This window comes from Dreissena polymorpha, chromosome 7 (assembly GCF_020536995.1).
Source record: "Dreissena polymorpha isolate Duluth1 chromosome 7, UMN_Dpol_1.0, whole genome shotgun sequence".
Classification (NCBI taxonomy): Eukaryota; Metazoa; Mollusca; class Bivalvia; order Myida; family Dreissenidae; genus Dreissena; species Dreissena polymorpha.
Genome location: NC_068361.1, coordinates 43,461,246 through 43,473,517, shown reverse-complemented (window position 1 = coordinate 43,473,517; position 12,272 = coordinate 43,461,246). Strand labels below are relative to the sequence as shown.

Sequence of the window (12,272 nt, the reverse complement as noted above, 5' to 3'; positions counted from 1 at the left end):
GATATCAACCGGATTTTCAGTGATATCCTCAATAAAAACACGTTTTCGTACGATTCTGCCCATATATATCTCCGCGAACAGGGACTTTAAGCTTATCAACAACAATTCAATACAGGTAAGGTGATAAAGGACCCCATAAGCTGACCCCTTTCTGTACGATCGATAATGCATCTTTATACACTAAACTTAAACCACTGCAAAGTGTGTTTATTTAAACCGAAATGGTTGAGCCATTTAAACATAAATTCAAGATCAAGACTGTCGAAGGCTATATTAAAATCAGAAAAACCTATGAGACCGGTATCGTTATTTTCATTTAATTGTTCATGTACGCCAATGTACCTTCCTTTGATAAATCCCGCTTGATTCGTTATGATCATGTGATATAAGACAGGTTTTATACGATTGGCAGTGGATTTTCTAGGTATTTTGTAATAAACATTTTAAAGTGAAACAGGCCTCCAGTCTTCGATCAAAAGGGTGTCTAAAAATCATTAAGGAGATAGCAGGATAATGCTTGATATTCTTCCAAAATATGTTATCAAATGCTGCAAAGATACCATCAGATCCTGAACTAGGCTATAAATGCTTTAGCGCATTCATGTTCTGATTAATACCTTTTTTCATTTTGTGTTTGTTCTAGACTTATTTTATTGCAAAGCTTAGTAAAGGAACGTTCAGAATATTATCTATATTTGTGTCTTTTTAAAATAAAAGTTTGCAGTTTGATCTAGTACATCTTTTTGATCTCGTATTTAGGTATTAAGACTAATTTTTAGTTGTTGTCAAAACCACCCGATCAGTAAAATCAAACTGTTATCCTTAACATATTCTGGATAAATATTATTTAAAGCCGATTCGTGCAAACGTTTCTGAACGTTTTATTCCCATAACTTATAGTTAGGATTATCCCATGCTTCTATAGAACAATGAAAAAATATTGGTTGAAAAACAGTTTAACGATCTTTTCGTTGAACAATTTTAAGACATAATGGTACCTTATTCGGTTTTTAAAATATTTGAGACTGTACAAGCTTTTACATGACAATTTTTGTGTGTGCAGAATTCTTTATGGACTTAATATGTTCCGTCTTAGCAAATCCAAACGCCTCGCTGCCGTAATAAAGAATGGTTGACGCACTGGGATCAAACAGATTTAACATGATTTTAACAATTAATTTTTAAGATTTCGTTACAGTTAATAAAAAGTAAATTCTAAGCGCTTTTGTCGATAAAGTTTGTAGCCTGTATATATGCACCGCTTCTTGACATTACTATTCCTAGATTATTTAACGTATTCACGATTTCGATTAGATTATGTCTATACAATAAACTATACCCATGTTGGCATACGCGTTATTAAAACAAGTGTACCATCAAAGCACTAAGCAGATAAATGTCGTTATGATGTATTAAACACATTTGTTTGTAAGTTGCTTTGACCTATTTGAAGGTCAGATTCTCATAAAGGCCTTCACCATTACATGTAGCTGCATATTGGTGATTGACAAAACCTTGAAAGACTTCGGTTGCGATTTGAGCGTTTTCTTGCTGCGTACTATTTCCTGACGAAACATCCTCATGAAATGACGTTTCTGCAAGAGTCTCATACATTTGTCCCAATTTTCCTGTAATAAAGTCCACAGTTTTGGATAAAAATCGTTTAAATGTTATTCTGTACAATACGCCCAAAGTCTCAAAAAAAAAATATTCTTAAAAAAAAGACTGTATGAAAAATGGATTTAGGCTAGCTTTCTCTATGATTATAACAATATCCACAATTAACACAGTTTAACAGGTAAATATACATGTAGGAATGAACTTTTTGTGGTTTTGGTTCCCGAAGTTTTCCGACTTTAGGTCTAGAAGTACAGAATCTAGTTAAACAATTAGGTACACAGTCTAAACATCGTAAATTAAGTTCAGGTTTAAATTTGGATCCAAATAACTAAGTGTTAACATAATACTGTGTACGCTTTTCGAATAAAATTCAGAGGTATGGTCCTTCTTTAACTTGAGCTCAATAAAACGCAGTTACCGGACAATAAATTATAAATGACACGATTTATTTGAAAATATAAAAAAAATCATGAAAAGCATTAACCTCTTAACAGTCCAATTCATTAAAATGCGTGCCATTTATTCCATCGTTATGAGACAAGGTCATACTGTGTGAGTATAAATTTCAAGATTTGTGTTTTGCAATTAACGTTGTCTTCAATGTCTTCATTAACCGATTGTGTTTTGGTAAGATACTATAGTGTGATCATGATATACATTCGTTTGTCGACAGTTATATATTGCGTCTTACGTCACACATACATGCTGTTTGGGGTTCATTTGTTGAATCATTACATATACGAAAAGTGGCACGTAACAAGTAAATGATTCATACGTCAGAATGTATAAGGAATGTGTTTCATTAACGAAAAAAGAAAGCATGTAATATCATGTCTTATCGTTTAACTGATGCTTGTTAGTCTTACCAACATCACAATCGTCGTTCTCAGTTATCGTTGCAACATTGACTTCTCTCCTTAAAAGTTATAAATGGCAATATTAAGATAAAAAATTGTAAATTCGGAGAAAAATAACATAATTATTTATTTAACTATAGAAATGACAAAATGACCCATTTTAAAGCAATACAAGATAAATATATAAGCATTGATATTATAAGCAACATATTACCTTTTTGTAGTCAAGTAATCATAAAGCAGAGTACCTCTCGATGGAACTGCAACCGAAACTTAAAATGTATTACACTTATAACTACGAAATGCAAATGCAAAGGGGCCTTTAAAATCAAAATATAATATACCTTTTAACTTGTTCCTGAACCTCCACAATAACATCATTATGATGGTAATGCTAATCCCACTTACAATGCCACCTAACGCAGCTCCTGTCAGTCGTGAAGATCCGATGTCTAAAAAAAAACTACCGTTATGATACCGTTGCAACTTTTGCACTATTAACAAAATCTCATGAATAGTTAAGGTTTTATCCATTTAGGTATTCTTTATCTGAGTCACCATGAAAACGAAACTCTTTTATTGTGAGCTTCATACCGTTCTCGTTAGATTTTGAGAGGGTCGTGACGCTAATTATCTCTGTTTCTCCCGATTTACCAACCGCGTTTTCGGCAAACAGCCTCATGTCATACAAACTGCCTGGTGCTAGTCCGTTCAGTGTGTAGGTATAGGTCCCCTCTGGAACGCGTCCATACCGCCAAAGACCATCAGGCATGAGTTTGTATCGGACTACAAACCACTGTTCGGACCCACCATCACAGTTTGGTTTCCAGGCAACCGTGAACGACCTATCTGTTATTGAACCATCTTGGACTTTTAATGACCCAGGAACGCATGGCTTCTCTGAAGTAAATGTATTATTTTTGCGAAACTTTTTTCAGGGATGCGCGTAGAATATACATTAATTGTTAACGTATTAAAAGTTAAGTGTTTACATGCATAGGGCAGGTTTTAAAGTAGTATAATTAAAATCAATTTCAATAAAAGATTTTTTTTCGTGAATTTTCCTTAGAGTTAGTTCTTTTTTAAAAATAGAATATGATATTCAACCCATAATAAATCATTGTTCATTTTCCTAGCACCTTTTGAAAAAAGATGAAATTCTTGTTTTGCATAACTCATTCTGTTGTCAACTCTGACCATATACGTTCCAAAATCTTCTGGCTGTAGTTTCAAAATAGTCAGATCTGTCCGCAACTTGTCATAAGAAATATAAATTCGCAGATTACTTGTATCCTCAAGATTCACCCACTGATCATCATATTGTTTCTGCCATGTAACAGCAATAGGTAGAGGGTAGGCAACCATGGTTAATGTTAAAGTAGCCGAATCATTGGTGCTCTTTGATACATTTGTAATTGAAGGTGAAAAGGGCGAAGCTTTTGGTGTACCTGAAGATGTAAAACGATCACGTTACTGTCGAACATGGCGAAACCAATAATATGGACGGAACGAAGAACGCAATATAAACTTTAAATGGATGAAATTAACAATGCAACACATCAACAAGCTAGGAAATCAACTAATCAAATGACTTCGTTAGGGAAATAATTATTTGTGCAAAATGGTTACACTTCGCGTCTTACATTGCTATATTACTGCACTTATAAATCATGTTCATCTACATAATAAATCGAGTTATTCACATAGGATCGGGTGACTATAAATCAAGAAAAATGAATAATATTAGTAGAGTAGGAAATAAAAACTAGGAGTGCACGGAAAAAGTATATACAAGCTTCCTGTTTTCTTCTCCTGACAAAACGTAACTTCCTGATGATTAAACAAGGCAGAATCGTCAAGGTGATCAGTGGATTAATTATAGATTAATATGAATGAGGCAGGCATGGACGCTGTAATCTTCAAAGCCACACAACTTATTTGGCATATTTAATTTAAGTATAAATAAGAAACATATTTTATCTATGCCAATTAGAATATATCTGGTGGTTACAAGGTAGAAATGCGTCTTTTTGCCCTTTAAAACTTAAAAATAATAGCGTTTGTCGAAATGGTCGAATACGTCTAGAAATCCTACTTTCTGTTTAAAAAGCGGTACCGTTTGAAAAATAATAAATTTCTTGCTAACTAGGCCATAGATGTAATTTTATCTGTGCCAATTATAATAAATCTGGTGGTTACAAGGTAGAAATCCGTATTTTATTCTCTTTAAAACTTCAAAATAATCGCGTTTGCCGAAATGGACGTATGCGTATAGAAATCCTACTTTCTGTTTTAAAAGCGGTACCGTTTGAAAAATAATAAATTACTTGCTAACTAGGCTTTAGATTTAATGACAATTTTGCACACGTTCAAATTGCATCTATATGTTATGATTAACATGTATTTCATTTCAAGGTCAAGGGCTTTAAATTCTAAGCAGTTCGACTAAAAATAGATAATCAGAGAATGGAAACCTCAATTCGTGTGCAGGTGCGACACAAGTGCTGATCCATGAGAAAAAGGAATACTTTTAGAAACATGTGTAACTAGAAACTGTTGAAACAGTTGATGATAATGAAGTTTATGATATTTTCGCTTTATTCATGGGTTATTGATGAACTTTTTGGCTGTTTTGTACGAGATATTTGTCTTCATGTTGTCCGTGTCTACCATCTTAAATGTTTTGGAAGTGTTTATAAACAACTGGCATCGTGAAGCCTGTTATTTAAAAGGTGCGTTATTCAGGTAGGGGACGTCGTAGAAGGATACCTGACTGAGCAGTTTGTGTTCCTACCAATAAAATGCGTGTGGTTGTTCTAGAAGTGGTTGTCCGTCAAAGCATGTGGTCAGGAGTAAGCACGAAACACATGTTCAAGACACAAGCTTAAATTACTTAAATTCCTTCAGCGCCTGAGGATGCGTAATTTGATGATCCAGAGGCTTTCTCAGCACTAACTAGACTCACGAAAAACGTGACTAATTATTAATTTAAGTCGCTATTTATAATTTAATGACATGCATTCAATTTTGTTTGGGCTTATGCTTTGGAATGAAGGAATCGGCCGTTTTTTAATTGAAAACATTACCCCTAATAAATGATGACACCATAACGGTGTCATTATTTATAATTTAATGACATGCATTCAATTTTGTTTGGGCTTATGCTTTGGAATGAAGGAATCGGCCGTTTTTTAATTGAAAACATTACCCCTAATAAATGATGACACCATAACGGTGTCATCATTTATTAGGGGTAATGTTTTCAATTAAAAAACGGCCGATTCCTTCATTCCAAAGCATAAGCCCAAACAAAATTGAATGCATGTCATTAAATTATAATTAGCGACTTAAATTAATAATTAGTCACGTTTTTCGTGAGTCTAGTTAGTGCTGAGAAAGCCTCTGGATCATCAAATTACGCATCCTCAGGCGCTGAAGGACCATCAAACAGCGACATACACACATATCCATAAAGATATGTTATCGTGATGACTTCTGGTAAACTTCTTCTAGTCTATCAATGATATTAATAAAATGGACATCTGTTACTAGTGCTGACAAGTTTGGCTGACACTATTGTTCAGTAAGCTAGTTAAAGCAACGTACGTGAATAGTTTACATGCCTGTTTTATACTTAAATTACATGATTTTATGTATAATGATGATTAAGCAATGACTAAGAAAATTACCTTACTTTGTGTCTTGGCTTATTACTGTTCCTACAGCTAGTAAACGGTCTAGATAAGCCACTATAAATGCACATTCACCTATAGAGACGGTATGGTGGAACCTTATAAGATTCTTATGAGATTATAAGATTATATTACTCTACCATGATCGCGTGCAGCTTATGAATCGACATGTTTCCACGTTAAATGTTTTGAAAATATGCTACTTGCCGTATCGTTTAAGGGGTTTTCCTATAGAAGAGTTTGAAGATAGAAGGCGAAAATGCAACATGAAAACACTTGAAAAGAAATAATCTATGCGAAAATAAGCATATGAAAGAAAATGCATAGCAATTGACGATGCGATGAACAGAATAGGTATTAGACATACGGAACTAACAATTCAAAATGAAAAACACAACTGAAACTAAGCTGTGATCACCTGGACGGATTTAAGGCAATAATATTTTTTTAAACTTGTCTACTTACATGCGACCTTAACCTCTACTTCTTGCGCCTGTTGTATCATATTAAACTCGTTATTTGATCGACATTGATACATTCCACTATCGTATTCACACCTCGCATTTACAATGTCGGTGGATATTGTTTTATTTAGGTTTTTTGTAAGTACAAGTAGTCCTCCCCGAGTATTATTTATGATCGAAACTGTTGGGACAGGGTCACCATCAACTTCACAGATCAACGTCACGGTCTGGCTTTCGTTGATGATTATACTATTTTTGGCATCCATCCCTTTTGCATAGAATTTCTTTATATCAGCAGCATCTAAAACCAATTTATGTAATATCAGTTTAACATAACAATACAATTAACACTATCATCCGGTTGTTAATACTGTTAAGCTAATTGATTTACATTGCACATCAAGGTCAAACGTTGTGTCGTCAATTCCCTCTTGTGCACTACATCCCGTAGGTCCCATAACGTTGGTAACTCTGCATTTATATTGTCCTTCTTCAGACAGCTGAATGTTTGTTAATTGTAGGGCTTGCTGAGTACTTATTGTTTTAGAACTACTGACGTGTGTCCACATGACGTTCGTCTCGGGCGGGTTTCCACGTGTAACCGTACATGTGACAGACACACTTCCGTTTATAAGGGCGCTTATATGTATTTGGGAGTAGATTCGCGGAAGCAGGCACTAAAATAGAGCGGGCTATGGATAAATATAACTACAAATGTTATCCATTAAATAAGTTTGACACTGTTGCATGCAGTCTCTCCGTTCACATATTCAATCAACAAAGAAAACGCAGTGCAAGACATAAATATATACCCAAAACATCTAAATTGAAACTTAAACGACTATTTCCTTCAATGACGCCATCAAAAGTTGTTTTCATGATGTTTGTAGATTTACACGAGTTCGTGCCACTATTATTAACGTTCACATTACCAATGAAGAAACGATTCCCAATCGCGAACGTGCTTGGTTCCCATGAATATGTCGATCCAGGATTACAAAGAGCAGTACATGTCACATCGACTGAATGTCCCACAAATACAGCGAACCGATTAGTTTCAAAAGAGTTTCCACACGTTTGAAAACTGAATAGGGGTTGCTCTGGGGCAACTGAAATAAAATACGTATCATAAGAATGAAAACTGGTTAAGGTTTATGTCAATCGTTATTGCTGGATATTTTTCATTTAAAGGGTCCAGTTTATACATGCATCAGTATATACATAAGAAGTATTGTATTTTAATCTTTAAGCACAAATAATATGATACGTTGATTTAAACCGGAAAGCAATATTAATAAAAATGCGAAAGTATGTACTCACAAACGGTTTCAATCGTGACTGTCGTTGCCCGTGACGTTGTAACGGATTATTTACCAGTTGGATTCATCGTATTGCTTGCACTACACTGAATGATTGTGTTTTTCACTATAGTTCCGTTCCACACCACTGCGCCTGTGTTTATCTGGATATCCTGCACAAGCCAAATGTAATCTGGCGGTGGTTTGGATAGCGCTTGACAACGAACGCTTACATTGCGTCCCATCATACAGGTAATGTTCGACATTTGCGTAGACGGCTCAGCCGATCCCGTATAAACAATAACAGGTGACAAAGGAGGGACTGAAATTGAAAATTGTGTTGAACACTTGTATGTTTATCATTAGCTCAACTTTACATAAACGTTTTATGGTGATATTTATTACTTTTCTTGTATCTTTCATGCGACTACGGCCTACCTTAAGATTTCAATGTATGTAACTTTAGTTTCAATTATCATCTTGTGAAACAAAGATTGCTACGACCCATCACATAATTTATGAAAATGGTTCAGTATTATACTAGATTCAATACAATCTTGTAAATAAACCCAAAAGGTCAAGACGTTTCTTATTTGATACGTATATTGAAAATTGGTCTAACAACGCACGGGACCAAATGGATCGAAATAACATGAAAATCACTAAAAATATTTATCATAAGCCCGGATTTATAGATATCTTATCGTCGTCCTTTACAAATATATTAAAAATGTTTGCCACTTAAACAACGTACATCAGTGTTAACAATAATATCTTGTATTTACTTAGCATAAGTACAGGTATGAAAATTAATATTCAAGCACCATCGTGCATTTATTAACTCACATAATATTTCGAACGTCGCATTAAGATAACTCTCTTTCTGCTCTGTATCAAATGTGCCGTTCATTTTGTGTATCACTTGCAAAGTATAATTGTTGTTGCCGATCGACTCTACCGATGGCAAAGACAGCAACGCCACATAGGAAAGACTACCATTGGGCATCCACCAAGTATAAATCGGAGAAGGATTACTGTCACAGGAACAGTTCATTTAAAACGGTTCGTTTTTTATGACCTTTACTATGCCAGGATACGTTGCGACCTGACCTATTTTGCAGATGATGACTTCTGGTGGGTCTGAAAAAAGATCCGAACAGTAATAAACCGAAAACATCAATCGCCAATACTGTATTAAGAAAAAATCACACAAGGTACAGTGTAACAGTTAAAGTACATACACAGAACGTTGACGGTGATGTATGAAGTATTGGTGACCGTGATCTCTTGGCCGTTTGAAGGGGACAGAATGCTCCATGCAGAGCAACTGTAGGATCCATTGTGGGTCATCTGGTCATTTGGACTCGAGAGAACGCTGTTACTTATTAACTCGTTCGACGATGTTTTCCATGTTATTGTCGGAGATGGCTCACCGATAGAAGAACAAACAAACGACATAGCTTTACCTTTGATGATGTATATACCCGACACTGGTTTTCCGTAGTAGTAAATAACTGGTCGTGAGGGGTAAGCTTCGTTGGAAACATAAAATACAATACATTATATACACGTACACAATTCTAGGTTTTTTTTTCAAACTGTTTATCTAATTTGTAAATCTTAAATAGGAGATTAAAGTTGTGTTATTACCGTTATTACTCTAAGTTTACGGACACTTAAAATATTTATTTTTCGTGTCCGGATATTTAAATATACTACATATTTTAAAAATACAGGTGTTCGAAAATTTAGAGACAAATAGTTAAGTTTTCAAAAAATTAAGAGAAACTGTAAAAATATGGCATTGACGATAGCATACGGGCATGCCATGTGTATAGCGCCATTGTATCAACGACTAATAGCACTTGCTTGTAAAGTATAGTATATAGTACTTGTATATATGTTCGCATAGTATTTAAAATTTAACATTACACATACTCCTTCCTAAACATGATATCATGTAAAATGCTGTCGGGTGAAACCAATGTTTATTATCGGTATGTATGGTAATTTACCCAATATGCAATGGTCCATTGCCCTCAGACATTCATCTGTCTGGTTTTTAAAGCCACACGTCTTATTGGCAAAGTAAATTTAAGAATAAATAAGAAACATATGCTATCTATGCCAATTAGAATATATCTGGTGGTAACAAGGTATAAATCCGTCATGTTTTGCGCTTAAAAACTTAAAAATAATCGCGCTTGTCGAAATGAATGGACGTATACGTCTACAAATCCTACTTTCGGTTTTAAAAGCGGTACCGTTTGAAAAATAATAAATTACTTGCTAACTAGGCTATAGATTTAATGACAATTTTGCACACTTTCAAATTGCATCTATATGTATTGATTAACATGTATTTCAATCAAAGTGAGGGGCAAGGTGTGTTGCTTTAAGGAACTTAATCCGATCGTTAAAGCGCATGATCGAAGTGTCGTCAGATAAGCAAAACGAGTAAGAAATCTGGTAAAATAGCTGTAAAATATATACTTTCCGAAAATTAATTCATTAACTGTTGACAAACTCCCGTATTTCCGAAAATTAAGAGTCAAAACTAATAATTTTTAAGTTAAAAAATGTGCTGTCTGAAAAATGAGAATACTTAGAATAATTACCGTTTATTATTACGGTATATCAAATTTATTAAAAGAGATAACGTACTCAAAACATGCAAGCGGATTTTATGTCCGGATGAAACCGAACTATATCCATTAGTCACGTTACAGTATACAGTCTGGTTGTTGTCCCGTTTGTAAGGTGTGATCATAAGGACTCTGGTTGTCACGTCACTTGACATAGATATGCTTGCATAAACTGTTAGGTTTACGTCATCAGAAGGCACGGACGGCGTCCCGTTATCTGTAAACCACGTAATTACAGGTGATGGACGTCCAAGTGAAGAGACACATTTCATGAAGCTTATAGCAACCCCTTCAACAACATTAACAACAGCTTGTGTTGGAGTCAGAGTCACGAACGTCACTGGTACTATAAATTTAAAAGGTGTAAAAACTAAAATAGTTTACATCAAGTTTATTAAACAATTATGTATTTTAATGTGATTTGATACATGTTACTTCTCAATGGTAAATTACTAAGATAATTAAAGTGAAAAAAATGGTTCACACTGAACGTTGAATAAAAAAAAAGCTGAAAAATGAAACTGTTAATGTTTTTGATAATATATGCAGGAACGTTGTATAATTAACTTTGATTAACAAGATTTATGTAAGTATCTAAATAAAAGTCTAAGGTAGTGGACTTCACATGCCTTATCTTATTACGCTTAATTTGTATCGTTATCGTTTGCTTTATTATGTGCTTTGATTTTTTTTATTGACATTTAATTACCTGCTAGTGTAATGTACTGTGCGGCCCTAGTTCCTCCAGCCAAATCGCCGCAAGTGTAATTTCCCTGTGGTGTGCTCCGAAAATTCAAGATTGTCAACGTAAGAGTCTTGACGCCATCGGCGACGCTGGTGCTTATGCGGTACAGCGTAATATTGAGAATAGTGGTTTTGCCAAATACATAATAGGCAAGGATCGAGTTGTTATGTTGGAATCCAATATTTAAAGAAAGGATAAATTGCATACACGACAGGTTAGTCTGACGTCAGATCCAAGACTCCCGATGTTTGTGTCTGCTGTCAGTGACACACTGCACGGGTGTGATCCTGCGTTGTTGTGAAAGTTAATTATAGTTCATGTAAAATGGCAAGAGTTATTCATATGAAGTACGATAATGAAATATGTCTACTAAAATTTAACGTTTGCTTGCAATCGATATAATATAATATAACTCTTACCGCTAATGAAGTAAACAATAACGACACAGGTCAGTACCATTGGACGAATCATGACGATGATGCACGAAAAAATAAACTATGCTTAGGAGAACGCTTAATGAATTACCTGCTTATAAACACGTAAAGAATAACAAGCCTGTCGCGTGTATTTAAGTAAAAACGGATATGATGAAACACAGCGCTTAATATAATATTTATTTTCAAAACATATCACTCACTATTCATGTAATTTTAATATGAATTGCCACCATCATTACTCCACAATTGTTAAGATTTTAAAAATTGCATATCACAAGTATTAGGTAAGATTAGCATACGCTTGTCAATCGGGAAGTAGTGTGATTCGTTATTTGCATTGAAAAGAATGCAGGTCTAGACATTAATAAGGTAGTTCAATATTGAAGGAAGATAAAGCGACTCGGTAGATGTATATTCAGTCATGTATTATCAAAAATGTTTGGCCAGCTCGCTTTGTTAAACATTCACATACATGCGTTGTGAGCATGTTACACCGTTGAAAATTAATAGTATA

General features: G+C 34.5%; 2 protein-coding genes across 3 annotated transcripts; both read right to left on the bottom strand.

Moving 5' to 3' along the window:
* Window positions 1-1,055: 1,055 nt before the first annotated feature.
* LOC127837771 (neural cell adhesion molecule 1-like) lies at window positions 1,056-7,564 on the bottom strand. Of its 2 annotated transcripts, none has more exons than XM_052365138.1 (8): window positions 7,446-7,564; window positions 6,635-6,934; window positions 3,617-3,925; window positions 3,072-3,377; window positions 2,822-2,929; window positions 2,692-2,737; window positions 2,487-2,536; window positions 1,056-1,628 (listed from the first exon to the last, which is right to left on the bottom strand). In XM_052365138.1, exons 1-8 carry the CDS (start codon window positions 7,510-7,512, stop codon window positions 1,444-1,446), a joined length of 1,371 nt encoding a protein of 456 aa, XP_052221098.1. In that variant the 5' UTR covers window positions 7,513-7,564; the 3' UTR covers window positions 1,056-1,443. The 2 variants fall into 2 exon arrangements, with proteins under 2 accessions (XP_052221098.1, XP_052221097.1); XM_052365137.1 differs by lacking the exon at window positions 7,446-7,564 and adding an exon at window positions 7,025-7,273.
* A 1,224-nt stretch (window positions 7,565-8,788) lies between these two features.
* On the bottom strand, window positions 8,789-11,418 carry LOC127837773 (peroxidasin-like). The gene is made up of 4 exons (XM_052365141.1): window positions 11,286-11,418; window positions 10,596-10,922; window positions 9,173-9,463; window positions 8,789-9,071 (listed from the first exon to the last, which is right to left on the bottom strand). Exons 2-4 carry the CDS (start codon window positions 10,846-10,848, stop codon window positions 8,986-8,988), a joined length of 630 nt encoding a protein of 209 aa, XP_052221101.1. The 5' UTR covers window positions 10,849-10,922; window positions 11,286-11,418; the 3' UTR covers window positions 8,789-8,985.
* Between the last annotated feature and the right edge of the window lie 854 nt (window positions 11,419-12,272).

Coding starts and splice junctions, on each gene's coding strand:
- LOC127837771 (XM_052365137.1), bottom strand. CDS start 7,202: ATGTGGACACACGTCAGTAGTTCTAAAACAATAAGTACTCAGCAAGCC. Junction 2,930..3,071: donor CTCAAAATCTAACGAGAACG/GTATGAAGCTCA, acceptor GTTTTTTTTTAG/ACATCGGATCTTCACGACTG. Junction 2,738..2,821: donor GTTCAGGAACAAGTTAAAAG/GTATATTATATT, acceptor TTTCGGTTGCAG/TTCCATCGAGAGGTACTCTG.
- LOC127837773 (XM_052365141.1), bottom strand. CDS start 10,848: ATGAAATGTGTCTCTTCACTTGGACGTCCATCACCTGTAATTACGTGG. Junction 9,464..10,595: donor AATCCGCTTGCATGTTTTGA/GTACGTTATCTC, acceptor TTTCCAACGAAG/CTTACCCCTCACGACCAGTT. Junction 9,072..9,172: donor CATCACCGTCAACGTTCTGT/GTATGTACTTTA, acceptor ATCTTTTTTCAG/ACCCACCAGAAGTCATCATC.